This window comes from Falco rusticolus, chromosome 17 (genome assembly GCF_015220075.1).
Source record: "Falco rusticolus isolate bFalRus1 chromosome 17, bFalRus1.pri, whole genome shotgun sequence".
Taxonomy (NCBI): domain Eukaryota; kingdom Metazoa; phylum Chordata; class Aves; order Falconiformes; family Falconidae; genus Falco; species Falco rusticolus.
Window position 1 is genome coordinate 7,007,521 of NC_051203.1, and position 22,915 is coordinate 7,030,435.

Genomic DNA, 22,915 nt, shown 5'->3' on the forward strand with positions numbered 1-22,915 from the left:
TGTGGAAAATGGCACAAATTCAACATGAGTACCTGTGAGACAGCCTGGTTCAGAGAAACAAGAGGCCTCTTTTTCTTCTCTTCATAGCTATTGTCACTGGAGGCCACTTCTATGTTCTGGAATAACAAGACCTTTTGTGCCACCGCTTCAGCATCCTCCTCGCTGGAAAGCTCGTCAGAAACACCACCCCTGCTGGTGCAGTCGTCCTAGAAATACAGCAGTCAAAGTAAGACTAAGGCACTGATAAAGGCCCAGCCTATGAGCTGCATCAAACCAAAGGCCCAAAGCCAGTGCTGCCACTACGCTGGTACGCACAGTGATCTCTCATCAGTTGCAAAAGCCAGCAGACGATGACCCCCACAGAACATGCAGAAACAGAATCCAACAGCATCACAGATACACCACAAATTTACACTCGTTAACCCCCTCTTGCCTTGCCACAGAGGTAACAAGAGGGAACCTCGGGTGGGGTGGAGTCAGATTTGGGGCAACGCAGGGAAGAGGAAAAGGCAGCAGCAGCTCTTGGCTATGTCTTGCCAGCAACCTTAAGCCCGGGAGAACAGATGCATCTGTAAGCTGGTGGCTAGCAGACCTGAAATCGTGAGATGACACCTAGCTCTGTGCCTCTCCAAATGCCTAGAGGCAGAGGCCTTGGGATGGCGGAGTACTACAGTGTTCCGCACAGATTCTCATTTAAGTTCTTCATGTGGGAGTTAGCACCTTACCAACCTCAAAAGTAACTCCACAGAGCTTTCTGGTTTAGAGATTTCAACAGAGGTCACAATGCTTTACCTCCATCTTTCTCTCTTCCCAAGGGATGTTTCCATCTACTTTCCTGCCTTCCCTCTGAGAGCATATTACAGGGAACTGTTTGCAAGGCAAATTATTTTACAGAACTGCTCTTGAAAACTGTCATTTTATTTATTTTTAATCATTATCGCAGTCTTCCTTAATATCTTGTGATTAGAAGTCTCTACAACTAAATGCACACTTGGGCAAAACAACAAGCCTTTTCCAGGCTTGTCATATCAGCACCCTGTCAGCTGTTCAGCCGAGAACGAGAAAGGGTTTTTACATTTCTGGTATGCCAGCAAAGATTAGCAGAAGAATGGAGTATCTTGTATTAGATCAAACCATACAGTTAAGTTTCAACAAACTTTTGGGCACATACAGAATACACTGAAATTTGCGACTTCAGATGGATCTTTCCTGCTAGTACCTGATGGCTCTTTTCCCCATCGGAAAGTTTATTTTTCTCTTTGAAGTGCAACAGCCTGTATTCAGATCTGGCGTGTCTGTGTTTAATGCCATTATTCACAGCATTCACACCATTTTCTGTCTCAGTCCCTTTCTCAGCTACCAGCTTTACTCTTCTAATCCTATGAGAGAAAATAAATTGAATGATTTTATGTCAGAGAAAAACTCTTGAAGAAAAACATCACGGTCTCTTTCACTTGCCACACGGGTTCGCCATTAAACAATACAGCTAAAGGAATACGTAATTGTCTTCTGCTGACAGGCTCTGTGTGTCCTGATTCTGTTGAAGAGTCTTGTATCAGCTTCACTCTCACTGGATGGTTCTTTAGTAACTCTAATAGTATGTTAAAACTTCTAAACCAAGAAGGAATATTTTTCTTGTTATTATTTTGAAATACATAACAATTCCGAAAAAAAAGCCTTCTCATCAAGAGAAAGGACCTCTCAGTTGAAAACTCATCAAGAAACTCACCTGAGAAAACAGTAGGAAGACAATGAAATATTATCCCAAACAATCCATCCTCCTTTTCCTCGAGTTACTTTTAGAAAAAGCGAGGTGGTAAAGTGGGATGACTATTCAAGCAACTTAAAATAGAAGGCACAATTGCTTCTGGAAATCAGGCAAAACAGCAATATAATTTGAGCATGCACATTCAAGAAAGGCCACTTATCTGACAAATAAAAATAAGTTCCGCCACTTTCTGCAACTCATTCTAATGCTCAGCTTTAGCTACACCATGAGATATGGCATGATCTCCTAATAAGGATATACTACAAATTCATGAGGAGTCAGCCTCCTACAATACCAAGAGTGGCTTCAGTTCAAAAGAAACTAATTGGCAGACTTGGGGGATGTCAGTGACAGTACACATTCTGTCTTCATTTTCCAGACATCGAATTGTTCACAGTGTCATTACAAATACAACAAACCCAGTGAAGATCACATACCTCCTTCGGAAAAGCATACTAAATAAATTGTTAACAATGGATGCAGATTCAGACTGCTCTTCTTTACTGTTTTTGTCAGAAGACCAACTGTTCCCATCGACACCCACAGATTTGCGTAACTTCCTGATTTTTAAAAAAAGGAGAATTACATTTGCATAGCAAGCTACTTTTAGGTCTTTCCTAAAAGATCTGAATCAGATCTGAACAGCTTTTTAGATGCTATTTTTCTTAAGTCATGCAGACAGAATGCTTATTTATAAACAAAATAAATTTTCTTCGGATTAACCAGAGTTATGCAGGACACCAGTGTATCACTAGTAAAGGATACAACAGACAAAATCCGGGAGAAATCTTTGCTGCAGAAACCTGATAGAGGCAAAACTCTATCCTCATCCACCAACCCGCATCCAAATCTATTCTGTCAGGGTCTAAACTGAGTCCGATGCCTAACAGTCAAATATCTAGTAGGTGGACCGTGACATCTCCCACATGCACAAACTGCCAGCAATGAATCCACCACAGTCATCTCTGTCATCATTTCCCTGTTCTCAACACACATCAGCGACTCCCTGCAGTCAATGCCAAAGCTGGGCACCAGACTGGTTTGCAAAACCTTGAGGATGCCTTTCCCCGCAGAATGCCCTCCTCTGGACACAAAAAGAAACGATTAAAAAGCTAGAAAGAGAAGGCCCAGCTGGCAACTAAACCAGACCTATCATAGCTTGGTAAATCTGCAGCATCTGTCTGGTTATGAGGAGATCACAAGCAGGGCAGAAAATACTCATTTTCACAGTTATAGTTAAATAACATAGAAAAATAGAAGAGATTTACCCGTTAACTTCTACCATGAGCAATCCATCATATGCTCTGATGCAATAAACGAACCTGTTACCCCACTCACCTCCTTCGCCTGCTGAGCCCGTTGTTTCCTGAAGGCTTGTTGATCTGGGTGGACACTATTTGACAGTGAACAGTTCCCATCAGCAACATTAGGCACATTGGTCCCATGACTTCACTTGCATTCACAACAGGCATCATGAAATACAACACAACTGCTATGACTGGAAAGGAGAAAATTGTATCAAATGCAAAAATGAAAGAGCACTGCCCAATTCTTTGGTCATCACTATTTACTTTTACTCTGGTTTATAATTTCTGCAAATAGTAGTGCCACACATCTTGAAATCTACATTAAGCAGGTTTCAGAGGGGAACCTTATGCTTTATGAGATTACGGATGACAAAACTATGTTACGTTCCTTGCAGAAAAAGGACTGTGGCACAGACTGCTGCCAGCCCTTACCTTGCATAATGTAGAGCACCAGGAGCCACGTAAAAATACGCTGGGAAGTGACCTGTATCCACCACTGGCTGAATAATGGAAAAAATACAACTCTGACAATTCCTTTCCGAGTTAGGGATGTCCAAGGAATGTCAGGCTTGGCTTTGGCAAACGTAGAGCCTTGGAATAAAAGGAAAAACGAACAAGTCACTAATCACGAATTACAAGAATTTGCTCACTTATGGCTTCCTTTTTGGCCAAGACCAAACCCTGCCAGAACGCTGCGGCTCGGGAGGGTGACAGCAGCCCAGCTTCAGGCACTCGTCCAAGCTACGGCACTCGAACAGGCCTGGGGGAAGCTGCCCCTTGCCTTATCGCAGCACACCGGCTGCTGAGCCCCCCCGAGCCCGCTCTCAGCCGCCCCGCGCCCCTCCTGCCGCCGCTATCGGCGTGTCTGCGCTCCCTCCACGCTGAGGGGGGCAAGCACGGGCAGCCGGACCTCCGGTAAGGTCCTGGGCTTCGGCGGCGCCCTGAGCCGCTGCCGCCACGAAGCTGCGTGACTCCGGCTGCGGGAGCCGCTTCGCAGCTCCGGAGGGAGCCGGCCGGCCCTTCCCCCGGCGGAAAGCGGCTGCGCGGGGCCGCCGGCCACCGGCATCTCTCCCGGGACTGCTCACCTCGGATTAAGTCCACGTCGATCAGGTCAGGCTGGATGTGACCCTTCTTCTTAGGCTTGTTTTTGAAGCCCTACGGAGCCGAAAACAAAGGCCTGTTAGGCGCCAGGGGAGCCGGACCCAGGCTGCGAGGGCGGCGGGAGCGCCCGGCCGCCGCCGTTACCTTCATCTCGGTCTGCTCGATGGACTTCTCCCATATCTGCTGGTCGTAGGCCCCGATCTGGAAGGAGAGGAGGCTGAGGGCACGGCCGGGCCCGCGCCCGCCCGCGCCGCGCCACACTCACCTTCTTCTGGTACCAGGAAATGGCATCCCTGTCGCGAGAGGCCATGGGGCGCCGCGGGGCACCGGCGAGCGCGGGGCGGCCCGGCCCCGGCCCCGGCCGCTGTTACCCTGGAGACCGCCGCGAGCCCGGTGCTCGACTGGCTCCGCCTGCCCCCGGCCCGCCCCCACCCAGGCAGCACTAGCAGAGCGCCGAGCGCCGCGACTCCAGCGCGGAAATAAGCAGCCAGGCAGGTAAAGGACAAAATCAGACTTTGTTTATTAAAAAAATACTTTACAGGAAAAAAATTCTATGCATTCCGTTGGACTATTTTACAAAGAAATAGCTTAACAGTTTGACACTGGTGTACAGTCAGCTACGGACAGAAATGCACTGCGTGGGGCGCGGGCCCGTGCCCGCCCGACCCTCGGGGCCACTCGCCAGGGTAATAAATATACTAAGGCCGCACAAAGCAACAGTCTTCCAGGCAATTGTACACGTCCTCTGCAGGCAGAGACCTTAGATAAATTAAAACCACAGAAAAAAAATAATCGTAGCTGCCAATCCAAATCAAATTAAACCTCACAGACCCAGAAACACAAGTCTCTTTACACCTTGTACAAAGAAATCAGAAGCGTGTGGATCCTGCGAGAAACCCCTGGGAACCCGCCAGCCCCGGGCTCGCTACTCCCACCGTCCAGACCCGAAAAGGCCGCGCCGGGTTAAGGACATGAGCTGGCGCCTGTGAGACAAGTTCTGACCATCGGCCTGGTCCAGGGGGAACTGAGCTGTAATGTGCAGGAAAACTGACAGAGCACGGCGGAGAGCCCTTTTCTGTATGGCAAGAGCTATACCTGTGAAAAGTGTTGGTTATAAATCCCCTGAGAACACTTCACCGAGCGTCCCACCTTCCTGGAAGAGAACGTGTCAAGTATCTGCACAAAATGACCTGTAGCATGTCTAAGGGAGAGCGGAAAGTGAAGCTAACTGCTATTTTGCCTGTCAATTGCCTCATGCTAGCCCACTTCTAGCACAACCCTGTCACTCACCTTTATCCCAAGTGGCATTTTTAATCAACAGCACTTTACTTAAAATAGAAGCCTGTGCCAGAGTTCCATATCCCAAAGCTGATGGCTCTACAGACAGCGCCTGGGCCATCAGCGGCCGTCTCCAGCACATAGCAGGAGTATCTTCTACTGATCAACTGACACAGATAGCAGGGCAGGTCCTCAGACACGGAGAACTGAGGATTTACAGGAACTGACCAGCACATTCGTATTTATGAACTGTTTCATATCTATCTGGGTACTACTGAGAAATATTAGAACAACCCACAAAATCTGCCAAAGTTTTATTACCTCATCATGTAGGCTGTTTTACAAAATCTTAGAGAAATCCAAACAGCCATCTATTTAACATGGGAGATATTCAGAAATATTTACTTGGACCTACCCAGAGATTTGTTTTGCTCAGCAAATCTCAAGTGGCTTGAACTCATTGCTTCATTTCTGAACAGCTGTAGCTTACAAAAATTAGTACTCTACATGTTTTGTTCTGGAAAACATTTGCATCTTTCACATCAAGGCATTGTTCTAATCCTGCTCTGTTTTCAGTGCAGTTGGAGCAATCCTGAAACAATGGCTAGACAGTAGAGCAATCTGCTTCGTTCGCAACCCCTCTCATACTTCACATCCAGAATTGAGGTGGAGTTTGAAAGCAGTACACCACTTTGGTTAAAGCCTACCAAAGCTGATAATGTATTTGGGTAGTAAGATTTCTATAAAGTTTGCTCCTCTCTTCCTCAGTCTTCCAAGCGTGCTAGAACAGCATCAGCAACATTCAAGTCACGTGAAGATACATTTCTGTATTTAAATCTGACATTAGATATTGAGCAACTGAACAGAACACAAAGAGAGCATGATGCTATTGGTCATGTCACTCCATCCGAAGCGGTAAGTCAGAGCATTTTCCAGGTATTTCTGGCTGTAGTCAGATTTCACTAAAGCTAGTTTTGAAAGCAACATGAGCCACTCTGGTCTTCTTCCTTTATCCATCTGAAAACACTCTACTAGAATTTACAGAGGACTTCCAAATTTATTCCCTCTTCATTCTGTTTCAGCTTTCACTACAAAACAGACAAGTTGGTGTACGGGGGCTCTTAATCTGTTTATTCTGCCTTTAAAGTTATGTTTGCAGACTCACTGTAGTATCTGCAGTTTTGTCAATTCCTGAGTGATTGTATGCAGTGCTGGCTGTCAAAGAAAAGCCACCTTATTGATGTACCTCTACTGACACGACCAAAGAATAGCACATGTGGGAAGTGAAATGGGCACTTGGAAGACCAGCAGACTTCGTAAAAAGGAAAGAACACCCTTGGGTAATACGATCTTTGAATGTGAAGGATGAGCTGAAACCACTATTGCCTGTGAGGAATTTTACTTTGCACAACCCTTAAAGCTATGAAATTCCTCTCAACATAAAAAGTGGAAAAAACCCACCAGAGAACAGACAGCTCATTTATGAGCCGGTCTGGGTCATCTAGGATTTCTGCTAAGATTAAATTACACCCCTGCATGAATCACATTACTTTTCATCATAAAAAGCTTTCCATTCTAACACCTTATTTACACAGATTACTAAACAAGTCACTACCACTTCAATCTGTAAATTAGTTTTAAATTGAAATATTTCCTAGTCCTCATTTTTGTACCGAAGACAATACATACATACACATAAGGAGTAATACAGGTTCTAACTAATCACTGCAGTATCTTCTGATGATTATTCTTCTATCAGTTTAAAATAGTGACCTCTACACTGAGGTGCTAATATGTATATAAAAGCCTACACAAACAATATTGCACAAAGTAAGATTTATAATAGAGTAACATAGAGACCCTTATAAAGAGAAGAGTAATAATTGATATTAAAAAGATGCATCCAGAACTAACACAGCATCTTTGCTTTTGTCTAGTCTAACATAGTGTTTCAAATCTTTCCTACCCCAGTGAGGATTAGAACAAATGAATTTATCTGGAGACAGCTTAAGTTGCACCAAAACCCAGCTTGTACTCTAAATGTGGGGAGGGGGAAGGGAGAGGGAGAAAGGGACAGGACTTTCCCTTTTGATAACTGGAAAGGGCAGTAATAAATGGGGTGAGTGAAAGTCAAATACAGATTACACATTAACATCCAGAAATATTGAAAGATTGTTTAAACACTGTTGATAGCTGACACTCTACACACTTAGCACGTGCCACTGGTTTTTCCACAGCACCTGGGCACCCAGAAGCTACACATGGAAAAAGCAGTCCAATGCCGTAATACTTTTTATCGTGAAACAGTAATACAGAACTTCCTAGAATAAGGACAGCCTTACTGCCCAAAGTCAGTTATCAACTCAATGCTATTATCTTAAGTGCATCAGTACAGGGGAAAGTGTGGTTCCATTGGACACATTACGACCTGACCAAAACAAGCTGCCAAGTTGGTTAGTATTTTAAAGCCTTAAAGTGCTCAAAGATAGCGGTTTCCTCCACAAGACTACTGATAGGTTCTCTAATTTTGACACTAGTATTAACCATGTTCAGGGAAGATGTATTTTGGAAGCAAAACCCTCACACCAAACAACATAAGCAGTGCTATGAAAAGTGTTAGGTCAGTAAGTCATTGCATTTCAACAGGATCAGACACTTTCTTCAGTTAATTTTACAGATCACCTTTATAGGAACTGTAAGAAAGAGAGATCATTTTCTATAGCTTGTGTATAAACCCAACTTGTATATAAACCAACATGTCAAGAACAGACATACCAAAAATTTCACAAATCATCAAAAGTGCTGTGCTTTTTTTTTTTTTAAGCAATTAAAATGAGATGGGAAAGTCACTTTGCAAGTCTACAAAAGCATCACTTTCTGGTAAAGATTAGAGATAACGTAAAAGTAGGGAAATAACACTGACCAATGTAGTTCAATCATTTTATGTTCCTGGAGGAATTTCATTCTGACTTTGAGGAGATATTCAATATCTCTTTACTTAAACAGAAAGAAGTGGTAGACCACTGTTACAGGTTGTACTAAGGGGTTAAAATACAACTTGAATTTTGCATAATCTGTGTAAAAAAGATATGCTTGACATTTTGGAATGTCACCTTTCTTTATAGAATTATAGGCAAGATTTCTCCAATAAAACATAAGCCAGTTATAAAACTATAACTTCACATCAAAATTTTAAAAAGTTGTTAAAAAAATGTTTGATTATATACATATCACACAGAAGAGCCTGCATGATCCTGTGGATTGTGTTGCTGATCAGACTCTACTTTAGAACCTGGAAGGGGCTGGGCCACCTGATCTGGTTGCACAAGTCCTGATATTGAAGAAACAGAGGAGGAGAGCACCCCTGCTGTAAGCTGTGTTTCTATACCTGGTTCTTCAGACTCTATTTTTACACTTACACATTGGGGTTCACCTTCTGACTCTGTCTTTCCAGGAACACTACTGTTCAAGCTTGAATTGCTTTCTGCATTTTGAGAAGTCTCCCCCACAGGGTGATATTGTTTAAGTCTTATGTGCCAGGCTAAGCTGCAGACTGCTGACACTGTTTTGAACTGATGAATGACATTTCTAGGGATGAAGTAGATGTCATTGTCACACAACTGAATTCTAGCATAGCGAATGCCTTCCCGTCTCATTTGGTTTAGTTTGGCTTCATCCACCCACTGAACACACTGAGAGAAGGAAAGATGGTAAAGTTAGTGGTATACTCTGTTTAAACAATTCAGTACCCACCTATTTTCAACGTACTTCATATCTAAGTTAGAATGTTTCTGTTTAACTGGTAAAACTTCAAATTTAAATGAGAATTGGAATTTTTAAATGTCATTTATCTGATGTGCACACCTTAGGAAGGGACAACAAATGCTTAACAGCATTCTACTGTTAAGAGCTGAAAACAGCAGATTTGACATGAGGCTTTACTGTTTTCACTGACAGGACTGAGTTGAGATGCCTTCACATCATAAGACAACATCAGTATATTACAAAAAGCAGAAACAGGCATACGTGACTTCTTAATGAACTTCTAATTGTTTCTATAGCACCCATCATGACTCCAGCTTGGTAGAAAGGAAAAGCAGCTGGACTAGATGCTTATTGTAGGCCCCTTCCAACTGAACTATTCTATTCTGAAACACGAGAAGGAAAGATGCCCAACAGCTGTTAACTGAGGGCCACGGAAGATACAAAAGGGAACCTTTTGTATATATACAGCGAACCTGCAAACTGTCAGAAGCTACTTCCAAAATGCTAAGAATGAGCTGTCGCTAGGGAAGATTCAATACCTGTGACACTGGAGGTTCATGCAGGTCCAGCTGAAGTCTCTGCACAACGTCAGTGAAATCTTCAGCATGAAAACAAACCACATCTTTGGTTATACGAGGCTGGTCACTCCTAGAAAAAGACAAGAAAAAGACAAGAGTTCCAGGAATTTTTAAAGGATTTGAGTTACAGAGCTCTTTCCAACACAGTTTGATTGAACCAATGACCTACTTCAGCTTTACGCTGTGCGCAAAGTCTTGTCACTTCTCAATACATGTATTATTTTGAAAAGGAGCTATAATTCAGAGATTTCTCTTTCTTTCCCCCCCCCATTTTACTTCTTTCTTGATGCACGCACAACAGAAGTGACATTTTCATGGACAAATACTATCCTGAAGTGTCCAAGAACTAGGTTCAAATTGCCACTACCTAAGTTCTCTGTATGTTCTAGGGACCACAGTGTGCCTCAACTCTTCCATTCTATAATTAGACTGAATAATTCCGTGTTAAAGGAAAAACTTAAAGTAACAATAACAGCTGTGAATCAGAGCAAAGGAAGTTCGGCACCTTTTATCCATATGAAAATCTAATGATATTGCTAATGATGCTATCCAATTTCTACTGTAATTGCTAGAAATAACAATGATGCAAGTCTAGTTTCTGTGCAAGGTCAACAGCAATGTCCTGGGTACATGCAATGTTGTGGAATTGATTACATTGAGTTCTTAGACTACTGTTACAGAAGTTAGCGTTAATATACCTATTCAGGAAAAAAAGAACAGTCACAGATGACTGTCCAGGCATGGTATCTTAAGGCTTATTTTGTAGGTCACCAAAATCTTCTGCAAAGGGCTATTACAACTTTTCTAGCACCTCAGGAAGAGGGAAAAATAGTGGGTACGTAGCTTGTGTTTTCCAGAGCTCTAGACAGCATTTATATTATCACAGGATTCAAGCCATTTCTTTGATTAGGCTCATTTTCCAAGGAATCTTTTTTTTTTTTTTTTTGAAAGAAAACGTTTAGAATTTCCCCCTCAGACTAGAGTAGTCGCACTTCAGTGGCACTTACCATTCCCCAAACTGTACAGCCTTCAGAACACCTACAGCAGCTGTACTCTGCCAGTCAAACCCTTGGCCCACGTGATCAGCGTGAGCTCTTGTTCTGTCTTCAAACAGAACCTCACGGGGCTCACTGGTCCGAGGTAGGTACTGAAGATTCTTTATTTCATTCATTGACCTACAACGCAACAGAAAAGACATACTAAAAAAGTGTTTCAGACTACTCAAAAATAAATACTCTTATTAAAATAATCTTAAGATATTGCATGCTACAGGCTTCATAATCAAAGACCAAAGCACTTCCCTCTGATTTCTTCTGGGTGTTTATTCAACAGAAGATCAAAACAAATACAACAAAGTACAATTCAGCTTATGAAATCAAACTTTATATAAAACAAATCCAATCAAGAAATATTTTTTGTTCACTTGTGCTGAAAGAACTCTCCCAGGAATATAATATGTAAAACAGAGCTATGTGAACAGATACTGAGCTTTACTTATTTGGGAGTACATCCAAAAATTCTTTTTGAAGTTACAATTAAAGTATGTTTCCAATTCTTTACCTCTTAAAATTTGTTCTACAGCACACTCTTTCTGAGAAAGACAGCAAGCACATATGTATACCACAGTATTTCCTGAGAAGCAGACAGCATTACAAGTGCTTTAGCACTAGCATTAAAATGCGACACAGTGTTACGGATCTCTGCTGTTTTAGAGCATTTCACCTGCCCTCACCACCACATTAGTTCTCTCCACAGAAGTAAGAAGAACAAAGAAGTCTCCTGAAGGATAATAAAAAGAGGTTTCAGTCTTAAAAAAAGCACTGATCTAGGACATACCACTATGAAAAGTGGTGAAATAAAATAACCATCACAAATAACTTACTTATCCACTGAGCCAATGCGAAACAGAAAGGAAAACAAAACTTAAATCTGTGAACAAGCCTTCTAAAGAACTGGTTACACAAAGTATTTAGGTTTTGTTCTCAAGTCTAACACAGACATAACTGCAATGTTTTACCTTTAAAATAGAAAGGAAAGCAAAACATTACCGGCGCCGTTTGAATGGCGATTTTGGCATATCAGCTGTCGGGATCATCTGCTCTCCTGGTCTCACCCACATTATGGGACCATCATCACTTTGTGACCTGCACTGAAGTCTGAGACTAGAAAGAGTACCCCAGGGCAAAGTCATCTAAAAGAAAACAAAAAAACAAAACAACCCACAAAACACACATAACACAAAACACTGGGTGAGATAGAAAAATTAAATGATGCCTTTGGTAAAAGTAGTTCAAATCTGCTGTCAAAAGACTTGTACAGAACTAAAATAAGTTTAGGAGGCAAATTTATTCCAAGGTAACTTTATCCGACTTAGTTTTTAGAGAAGTAAATGGTTAAATATAGTTTATCATATATATGCACTAGATAATTTTTTAATTATTCACACAAATGTAGCTACCCAATTCAGTTCCCTTCATTTGGACACAGGAACAAATCTAACTCAGTAGTCCAAACAATAAGCCCATCAATAGAAAAAATACTTTATGGTTTCCAATTACTTGGAAATATATTAAACAGTAATTGTTTAAATACCTATAGTGCTCTCAACAAACACCACAAGTTACTGCTTACTCTGAGAAATGGAGATTCTTCTAACATATCTAGAAATTCTGGGAAGTAGTCCCCAACTTCTTCATCCACTGCTCCAACAAGACTGATCTGCCGCATTGGTCCTGCTCTGTAGGTTCCACAGCAATACGTTCGATTGACCTGAATGGCCAGAAAGGGAAAGACAATTCCATCATAGCTTTAGTTCTGATAAAGAGAGATTAAAAATTGATTAATATAATACACTAGGCCACAACTGAAATGAATCTTGGACTCATCTACACCTATTTCATTAGAGATGCCTTTAGGAATACACAGAGGCTGTTCAGAACAGATGCCCATGGGGTATCCCAAGAGAAAAGAACGCCTGTCTGTATTGCTGCTATTCAGACTTCAGAAGTATTTCCTGTCAGTAAGTTAGTATTTGACTAAATCAGGAACAATTCAACGCTTCCAGGCTGCCTTGAGAAAATGGTCATGCAAAGTTCCCTTGTGACTCAGTCTTTCACCAGCAAGCTTCAACTCTACTAATTTGCGCAGTTCACATTTGCTTCTACATTTCCAACTGTTTGCTACAGAGTTGTGTGCACTTTTCATTTCAGTCATGTCCCAGAGGCCTTTCCCAACTGTAGCAAAAAATCTAGGTGTCCTTCATGCAGTGGTTCTGATAATATTGTTATAGTGTGTCACAAGACTGGACAAAAAAAACCCTGAGGACATGACAGAGGTCCAGCTAGAAATCCAGCTCTCATGTTCAACAATTCTAGAATTACCATTTGCAATATAACCTGATGTCACTGCTGTGGCCAGAAACACTTTTAATCTCACTTACAGCTTTTTGACATCCTCCGTAGCACAGGCTGTCCCACTTTCCCAGGTCATCTGGGAATTTTTCTTGCCAATTTCCTGTTCCCGGAGGAGAACCACTGGCAGGGCTCCAGTGCTCTCTAGTCTCCTCCTATGGACTACAGCTATAACATGCCATATGGCCACAGGGTAGGTTGTATGTAGATGCTGCAGCTATTCAGTCTTACAAGATCAGGAATTCTGCTGTAATTAGTCTGGTTTGTATATGTATATGTGTCTGATCCCCAGCCTTCCGCCACTCTTCATTAACAGCCTCTCTAATATTCAAGTGGCTCTAGCAGTGGAAAACGCCAGCCAACCCCCTTGGCTAAACAGTGGGATAGGTACAAAGGACAGAGGGTTACTGGTAGATTTGTAATTTTATAGTCATGTTCAGAAAGTGTGATACCTTTTTGTAACTGCATTTATAGATACATGTATGAAGCAGCTCAGTTTTAAGTTTCTTGAGTTTAAGTTTTGCAGTTTAGCCAACAAACCAGTTGTAGTTAAACTACTCCATGAAGTTGTTAAAGCTAAATTAGGAGAGACTAATAAAGCAAGAGTTACAATTACTGCTACAATTTTATTCTCTAGCAGCAACCATAGATATTTAGCTTCTTAATTATAGGAGCCTAGCTCACTCCTATTTCCAGAGCCCTCCTTTCTTTAGCTTTGTATATATGCAGTTAGCAGTTCTGCATTGATTGCACAAACTTAGCTTTTAATTAAAAGCTGAGTAGGAGCCAAAGATGTCTTCACATACAGCTTTATTCCTCAGCCCTAAGCCAACTACTGCACCGCATCACCTCTACCTACCTCCCTGTGTAAAGAGTTTACATCCTAAACCGCTCACAGAAATTCACTGTGCAGCTCAAGCACTCACTCCACCTTCAAGTCCAGTGGCAGCCACCAAATGAGCACTTACAAACTTCCTGGTTTTGACTGTACAGCTTTTAGGAGGCAGGCGCTATCTTCCGAGGCTATTCATTGACCTAAGAGAAAATGAAGTCTCCAAATCCTCTTAGAACATTACTACTAAAAGTTCATATCCAATGTCAATGAAGTGGAACAATTTCCCCAGCTAGCCAGAACGCAATTCAGAGCAGCAGTATTAGAAAACCGTAGCATTAGTCTAGTTCTCTGCAGCTATGGGAGAACCAAGGACTGAAATGCTCTGGCCCTTAAGCCAGTTAAACTTAACTGCCTGGTACTATTAAAGTAAGTGAAGACAGACTATTCCCAGATGAGATTTGTTCTATTGAAACCACCTGTTGAGATTCACTAATATTTCACAGGTGTTTGTCACAAGTTAGAATGAATTATAATACCATATGCACTTTTTCCTTGTAATGTTTTCAAAGGGAATGAAAAACTAGGAGCTTTAATTTGTTTTGTTTGGTTTTTTTAAATGCACTGAAATGCAATGAAAAAACAGAAAAGAATTCAAGAGCTATAAAGGAGACTAGAAAAGGAGATCTTGGATTTCAACGTTTTGCTAGTTTTTAATAGAACTTAAAAGAAATATACACACTTGAGAATTAAAATCAGGACATGTTTACACTGAAAATACGTACTAACTCATGGCAATCCCCAGCAGGCTGTAGTATTCATCTCAAGCACTTCAATCATAGGGGAAATAGTCTACTAGTTTAATATGCTGTAAAAAAAATTCCTTTTCATGTAAGGTTCCACCTTCTCCTCAATTTCTCCAGAGCAGCAGAGATACTAATACCACTGGTTAGGTTTGTAGTCTCAAGAATACAGAATATGCTAAGCACTTGTGTGTAACAACAAGCATATTCATGACCATCTAGAAGAACTGGCACCTTACTCACAGGACACTCAACCACCCAAGTGTAAAGGAAGACCAAGTAACCTGCTTGCTGCACCTTCCTGCAAACTACTTTGACCTTTTATTTTCCAAGCACTCTAGATGCACTCTCCACAGCCATATTAATTTCACAGCCATCTTCAAGCACCCCTCTTTTCAGGGAAGAAAGATGTGACTATGAAATATGTGAAGTCACTTTGCTATATCCACTAGGACCTTTCTTGAAGTTTCTTGTTTATATTTAAAGTTCAGCTCTTGTTTAGGAACTTAGCCTGGGTCCTTCCAGTTTACATGGCTGTCAGAAGTTAGTAACTTATTACCACAGCACCTTCATTGCTATAATTTTTTCAATACGCTTCTTTAAAAACATTAGTGGATCATACGATCAGTAACTGCCACTATCTACAGATCAGACCACGCTCTATCTTTACTGTTGCAAAAGGACCATCAGGCTAGTGTCCTCTACTCTTTTGAAATGCCAAACAGCTACCCTACGTATTCCCCTACTCCATATAGGATCACATGAAAAGTGAAGTTGCAGGAATATTCAAGATTAGCTCTTCAGTGTTCACGGAGACATTTTTATAGCAGCTGAACAATACGCCTGTCTGTTCCACACACCTGAGTGGGAACAGAAGTAGACAACACTTCCTGTAGAAGTTACGGATGTGGTATTTGCATGTTACTGAGATAATTCAGACCCCTGGCTCACAAAGGGTTAAGCAAGCAGTATACCTCAGCTTGGGGAAGAGGAGGACACACAGATGAGGCACAAGCCTGAGACAAATGAGGTTAAGTTTCAGAAGTTTCTCTCTAGTTCCAAGAAAAGCTTGAATCAGTTGACAGTGACAGTATTTTAGTATGTCAAGTCAGCTATAAAACCAGCCATGCAAACACTTTGCTGCAAGGAAGAAAGCAAGAACGCAGGGCAGCTTACTATTTACAACAGAAGGAGGAAAGGAGGATAGTGTGACACGCCATTACAGCGAGGGTTGTATGTTTGACTAAAACCTGTCAGATGCTTGATTAAGACCATCGATCATTATTTATATGGCTTAAGTGATAAACCAAAATAACTTTGCAGTACTGATGCACAATTTCTCCATTTCATACTTTGAAGGCTTCTACTAAAAATCAAGTCACCCTTCCAGGGTAAGAGACCTTCTTCCAGAAGTAAGACAAAGATGGGGCAGACAACCAAACTGTGGTATGGCTCATTAACTAAAAATGTCAGGGAGAGGAGTAAGCTTTTCTGACAGTATGTTGCAGGAGTAGGAAAACTTAGCCTACATCCCCTGTTTGCTGCTTCTCCCATGTCCTTCCCAGAGGCAAAAGCAGCTTATGCAACACCTAGTTCCCCCAACTCTTCCCTGGCCTGTTCCCAGAACCCCCAGTCCCTCACGGCAGTTTAACTGGACTTTGGGCCATATAGAGAACCCATACAGCACTTGATCAGTTTTCTTCTTGGCGAAAGGAATAAATAAAAAGTAGAAGTGGTTTTTCAAGTCTAGAGATGTTCCAATTCACTGAGTAGACCCAGAAGCAATTGTACTGAAACAACTGATAAGGAAAATAGAGTTCGTTCTAGCTGCATTGCTAAGAGCTTCTAAATTGAAGTATGCCCTTATGTGAAGGCAAATTACTGTTCAGTGATTTCAGTCTTGAAAGCTTTAGTCCAAGTGAACAGCTCTAAAGTGAAGCTTAGCTTTAGCACTGAAGTATCAGAGCAAATGAGCCAGAGCCAATGCAAGCAAAAAAATCCAGAGAACACTGAAGCTTAGTTATTTTAATACACAGAAACCAAACATTTGTAGTATAAATACACACTGGAGTGCTTTGTTATAATTATTTAGTTTATGTTGTCCTCACTACCCTAAGAACAAAGGGATTCACCTTGCAAGGAAGTTAATTATCACTAGATTTTTATGAAGTCTTTGAGATTAAAGTCCTTATTTTGAATTGGGGAAACTTCCTACTAAAATTCGGTTTATCTGACAAGGTACACAGAACAGATGAATGTTGTACAAGCCAAAGGTCACACCAACTTTCAGTTAACAGACCAAATTTTGATTTCTTGACACCATGACATCAGAACTCAAGACTGCCTAATGCTCAAAATCCCCTTGCCACAGTGCAGGCAGACATACTGTGCCAGTACAGCAAACAAGTTCATGCATACAGAACGGAGGTGACTTTCATCCAAGTATCTTCAATTAAAAATATTCTCAGTATTACCGCATACAACAAATACTGTAATACATTTAATCTGCAAAGGCATAACTGTGAAGTGCTTTCGCATTGTACAATTTCTCATTATGGAAGGTCCAAAAGAGAAGCTTTGCCCATCTCTTCATTCCTCAACAGTGCTGCCAAGGAACAGCAGCAAAATAGCCACAGCATACTCCCTATGCTCTCTTAAGCAGGGCATTTTAGCCTTCTCTATTTAAATATAAGCCAGCTTGCAAAAACTGGGAGTTTCAGCAGCATGCAGCTACCATAGTTTGAATCTACTATCAGCTTAAATGCACCCTTAAACTAGATACTTTACCATCATCTACATTCTCTGACGAGTCCTGTTCCAGCTGTCTTAAAGAGTTGTGACAACTATACTTTTCTGTGTTTGCTCAGTGTGTGAACCTCACTAACGTACTTCAGAGAGGATTAACCAGGTCATGCCGAAGCTGGGTTTAGAGAGGTGTTTTAGACCAACTGAACCTTATGTCATGACTCAATCTTAATCAAGTTTAGACAGTACTTAAAATAGAATTAATTGAAATACCAGCGCTGACTATAACCCAGCGAAGCCTCTTACTTATTACCATGCATTTCTCAAATGTATTTATAGTATAAGCTATGCATGCTTACAAGATGGAAACATTCACCAAGAAAAAGTCTAACTGTCAAATATTCAATTGGCACTGTTCAGCCATTTCAGGGGGTCGTCACATGTACTCCAAGTAAATCAGAATGTAATCATGATGTTGAAGAACATAGATAAATCTCTAACAAAGACGACTTTAAAGCCTAACCTGTGGCCAAATTTCACATCTGCAGAGTACAGGTGTGTACTGTGCAAAAGTGTTCTTGCTGATAGCAGCAGTTTGTATGCTCATCAGACAGACTGTTTTTGAAGTACTGTGCGCTCTGATGCAGCTCTGGCAGCACAGTTCCTTAAACCAAGAAATAAAAACAGATTTTAAATAAGTGCTGTAGTAACTATTTGTTGTCAAACAAGTAAGTATCAGAATTACTAATTAATAATACCTATGACAAATTCCAGAAGTGACCAAGCGGCAACTGTTTTTCCAACGCATTCTTGCTTATAGGCATTTGGTGAACTCTGGAGAGATCCAGACAGCCCATCCACAAGCATTACCATTTCAAAACTGTTGCTAAAGAAGGTCTGTTCCAATAGTACTGAACTGCACTCCACTACAGAGTTTCAAGTTTTTCCTTCCAACAGGTGAACCAGTAAAAGAAATTAAGGTCTTGAGTAAATTCTCTAGAAGTAATCAGCAGTCTGAATCTTTATCAGAGTAGACTAAGCAGGAAGAGGTTTTACTCCATCTGAAACACATTTATCTAAACTGTAGTGTTGCTGTAGGTTCATAAATGCTTCTAAGTTGATCACAAGAGTCAAACCCAAGGGGTTTTCATATGGGAATCTTGAAGTTATTACTGTTGCATCCATTTAACTTACATGGAAATACTGTTTGAGAATGCAGAATACTTCAAGCCTACTATGGAAATCAAGGTAGTATATAAAATGAAAGTTTAAACACTTCTCTGAAAGTTTAAACACCCAGCACCAGCTACTGATAGAACTGAGATGTTAAAAAAACCCCAACAAACTATTTGTGAGTTATATACTGGAATCTGAAAAATAACATCCTTGAAAAAAATCTAAACAGATCTATTGAATAGAAAAAGCAGCGCTGGTATCTGCGATCTATCCAACTCTTAATACAGACTTGGCTATCGTTTTGTATGATATCGGTGTTCTCCCAAGTTTAGAAGATTAATTGAAAGTCTGCAAGAAGATCAGTGCAGATCTTTTCAGATCACAGTTAGCAGTGTCTAAAGTGTGATTCACCAACTACCGGTGGGCACAAGACAGCTTTAAGCAGAAACAGGCATAAATAGCACAGTAGCAGTAGTCCCATCACCTTAGGGAAAAAAAAAAAAAAAAGAAACTATGCCTCACCTATTTTAGGCCATCCCTGCTCTGGATTAATGAGATTAATCAAATCTACGTGTTCTGCAAGTTTTACGCCTTTAAACAGCTCTTACCTGAGAGTGAAAATTTGAAATCGTTGTTGTTTCAATGTCCTTCTTGCCCAAAATTTCCATTTTCACAGGAGTGTTAGGAAAGTTAAAAGCAAAGTAATCCAGGAAGTCCGGCAAATAAGCAGCTGCTCCATGTACTATGGCTAAAGCATAGTAAGCTGCATTTTTATCATTTTCACTGAATGACAACGCAAGAAACTCTTCTGCAAATCTCTCCATCTCCACTGGAGACAAAAATGAGAGTTCATCCATGTAAGCATGAAGGACCAGAGCACCACCATTGGACTGATGTTCTTCATGAATGAAGTTACTAAATTTAGTGCCAGTTTTCAAGAAGCTGCTGCGAACAGAATGCTCCTGGTGTGTCACAAATGGTGTCTGTACTCCCTGGGGTATTCGATATTCCTGCATACCCAAATTCAGTCTGCAGAGCTGCTCATCCTTCAGATACCTGAAGGATTCCTTGTTCACTTCTAAGTTATCACACTGTCCTTGAGACAGAGTCTCTTTGTCAATTCGAGTGAGTCCAGCACACACCGTCTGCACTTCTTTATTGTACATCTTCAGGCGTTTTCCCCTCATATCTTCCCGGTGTTTCTTTTTCTTTTTTTTCTTTATCTTCTTCATAATAAGACTGTCAGCTCGCTGGGTTTTGCCATTTTCGTCTGGAGTTTCTGGCAGCAACAATAAAGAGAAGATTAGAGTTCTGCAGTTGCTGCATATTCACCCAAAAAGAACTAAGACCTCCGATTTGCTAAGGCTATCTATTCCCAGGAAGACTGGCCAATAGTAATGTCGTGACTTTTACTTACAATACCTAATTACACAGCAAAAAATGCAGTACTTTATTATGCAAAGAAAGCCTGGAATTAAGGAAAACTTCCAAAATTCAAGCTTAGTATCTTAGAAAAATTTCAATTTTTAACAGATTTACTAGAATACCTTTAGAAGGAGTCCATATTTCAGAACATCTATAATTAAGTATATTAATAACTTCTGACATTTAAGGCAGTGCCATGCAGGGGAAGAGGATAAACAAGTATGCATAACATTTAAACATAATGACTTTCATTAGAGAACACTTCCCCAATTTCGGATATGCAATATAGAAGCAAAACAGAGCACAACTGAAGAGATACAAACATTGTAGACATTTAGAGGTAAAAATACTTGAAGAAGTTACCCTTCCAGCCAAACAATAAAATCTGACACTGCTAGTCTTTTGTATTAAAAGATCAGAATCATCACATCCATAACTATAACACTAGCAAAAGATAGCTAACTATTCAGTTAATTCAGAACTAGAAATTAAGAGGCTGTTTGTTTTGGTTTCTTTTAAAGGTTAATCAACCTGTAAGAGGCTAAAGGCTGAGAGACAAAATGTAAAGTAGTACTGCTAGGCAAAATGTAATAGTTTAATTGCTCATCTTTTAGGAATAAAAACTAATTCATGTAATGTTTAGCAAGTGACAATGGTAGGTAGAAATCCTGATCGTCCAGCTGTTAAAATACTCAATTGCCAAGACAAGATTTTAATCTGCCCGAATCAAAGAACTGTTTCATGCCAACAACAGATATAAACCTCTAAGAGCCATATTACCAGGATAGCTGTGGGGGTCAGAACAATCTGCAACTGAAGGTAACGTCTGACTAGAAGAAGCAAGAGCTGCAAGTTTTTCAGTTTCCAGCAGCACAGTGCTTCGTGCTAACAAAATTCCCTTTCTTTGTCTGCAAAGCTTTCAAATTTGTATTCCCTCTTTACTCTCCTGCAGTACTTGAAGTTAAATAAAAAAGCATGTTGCATCGATCTAGGAGAAAAGGTGTAATGATAGATACATGCAGCTTCAAGTTATTCAGCCTAATCACAGTATTTAACTGTATCACTACCAGTTTGGTCTTGGAGCTCTTTAGTGAAGATGGTTGACCTTGTAACAGCCCAGTGTAATGAACAGAATTACTCACGAAGCAAAGAAAGAGTAGATTGCTTAATACTAGCTTCATACAATTGTCTTAGGACCCGAAATACAAGTTTTCACAGTACCGCTGTTAGCCTTTACAAACAGCGAAAGCCCTTATTTTTGCATTACAGCTAGGGAAACCAGGAAAAGAAACACAGTACCACTTGTTTTGTTAAGTCAACTGAAACAGTTCTCTGAATAAGCTTTTCTGGAAATCTCGGAAGTTAAGCGTGCATAAGCTTCTCAATCACTAAGCTCTCAAGTATAGATACCTCTTTACTAAGTGCAGTGAACACACTAATCACACACATTTTTCTTCTGGTGGAACCAGGGATTCCAAGTTGAAACTAAGCAAGAATTTCATGCCGCCACTGAGCTGCTGGGAATGCTTCCCTGTAGATGTTTCCAAGTTAATTTTTGGTTGTTGAAGGTGTCTTATTTTAAGCATTTCTAATTTTAGATATAGTTTAAAAACCTCAGACATGCACTAGCTTTAATGCAGAGTATCTCTCTTCCTGCCTGAAGATAGAGCAGACGTACACCTTGCATCCTGTACATTTTGGAACTTCCAGTGAACACTGGTCTGTTCTCAGGATAAAAGCTACCCTGCCCGCTGCTGTGGCCACTGAACACGGCAGCGCCAGTACTACAGTGGGAGCAACCTCTCTATTAAGTGAAGCTACACAGTGACATTACGGCAAGGTCTGACACACTTGAAGGAAATATAGTTTTAATTATTCCTTTAAATAAATGGAAAGCCTCTACTACCTCAAACACAGAGAGCTATAGCCAAGTCATCAAAATATGGGCTCCCACAGTGAGGCAGAGTAACAGCAGGGCAAGTAACTCAGCCAGTCTAAAACTAGACACCACGTAACTGAACACACTAGCATCATTATTAAACAGCAAAAACACTTGAGATATTGTCACCTGTGGCCAAAGATAAGAATAGTATAGTCAAAGAAACAGGCAGTTTAATTAGGTCATACATAGAAATAAAAACTGATAGACAGGAAAAGAAATCCCACCCCATCCCCAAACCCACTAGATGTGCAGTCTAGAGCAAGTAGTGAAGAGATTCAGAATAATTCCAGTTAGCAAACAGCTTTAATTTGCAAATCTGGCATTCAGATGGTGATTTTAGTGGTGGTTAAGGCTTCATTAAAAGAAGGCCTCACCTGATTACTGGGCTAGACCTGACCCACCATGACACTCCCTGTCTAGGAAGATCTACTGCTTCTGTAGCTTTATCGACATGTATCAAGCTAAACTTTGAAGCTTACTATCCAGTAGCTTTTAGCATCGTTATTCAGATATCGTGGTTTAGATGCATTAACCACCAGTGAGAAGTCTCTCCTCACAATAGTTTTGCCCGTTCTTAAGACGGCACTACCTGGAGCTTGTGCTACAGACCCGACTCCTGCACGCGCCTGCATCTCTGATCTCTGGCACAACACCTCCACGGACGCTCCTGAAGTATAAGTCACAACATAAATATATTTATTACAGCAGCTTCTGCAATTGCTTTTAATCTGCGTTGCTCTCACCAAAAGGCTTTTTACTACCACAAATTTGCAAGCAGAACCAGA

At 40.9% G+C, this 22,915-nt stretch overlaps 1 protein-coding gene across 18 annotated transcripts in view; it reads right to left on the bottom strand.

Annotated features, from left to right (window-relative positions):
- Positions 1 to 22,915, bottom strand: part of LOC119158486 (putative homeodomain transcription factor 1) — a 31,108-nt gene that overhangs the window by 7,106 nt on the left and 1,087 nt on the right. For 11 of the 18 annotated variants that reach the window (XR_005107870.1, XR_005107869.1, XM_037410493.1 and 8 more), the window contains exons 2-13: positions 19,372 to 20,042; positions 12,429 to 12,566; positions 11,846 to 11,988; positions 10,805 to 10,972; positions 9,759 to 9,867; positions 4,321 to 4,377; positions 4,161 to 4,230; positions 3,508 to 3,666; positions 3,107 to 3,266; positions 2,206 to 2,328; positions 1,220 to 1,379; positions 33 to 206 (exon numbers count right to left, since the gene is read on the bottom strand). Coding sequence is in view for 16 of the 18 variants with exons in the window: in XM_037410493.1 (XP_037266390.1) it covers positions 33 to 206; positions 1,220 to 1,379; positions 2,206 to 2,328; positions 3,107 to 3,266; positions 3,508 to 3,666; positions 4,161 to 4,230; positions 4,321 to 4,377; positions 9,759 to 9,867; positions 10,805 to 10,972; positions 11,846 to 11,988; positions 12,429 to 12,566; positions 19,372 to 20,042 (2,132 nt within the window). In the remaining 2 variants the exon portion in view is untranslated. Of the gene's footprint in view, positions 1 to 32; positions 207 to 1,219; positions 1,380 to 2,205; positions 2,329 to 3,106; positions 3,267 to 3,507; positions 3,667 to 4,160; positions 4,231 to 4,320; positions 4,378 to 4,441; positions 4,603 to 9,758; positions 9,868 to 10,804; positions 10,973 to 11,845; positions 11,989 to 12,428; positions 12,567 to 19,371; positions 20,043 to 22,719; positions 22,879 to 22,915 lie in introns of those variants that run through there. The other 7 variants (XM_037410499.1, XM_037410497.1, XM_037410488.1 and 4 more) reach the window with 6 other exon arrangements.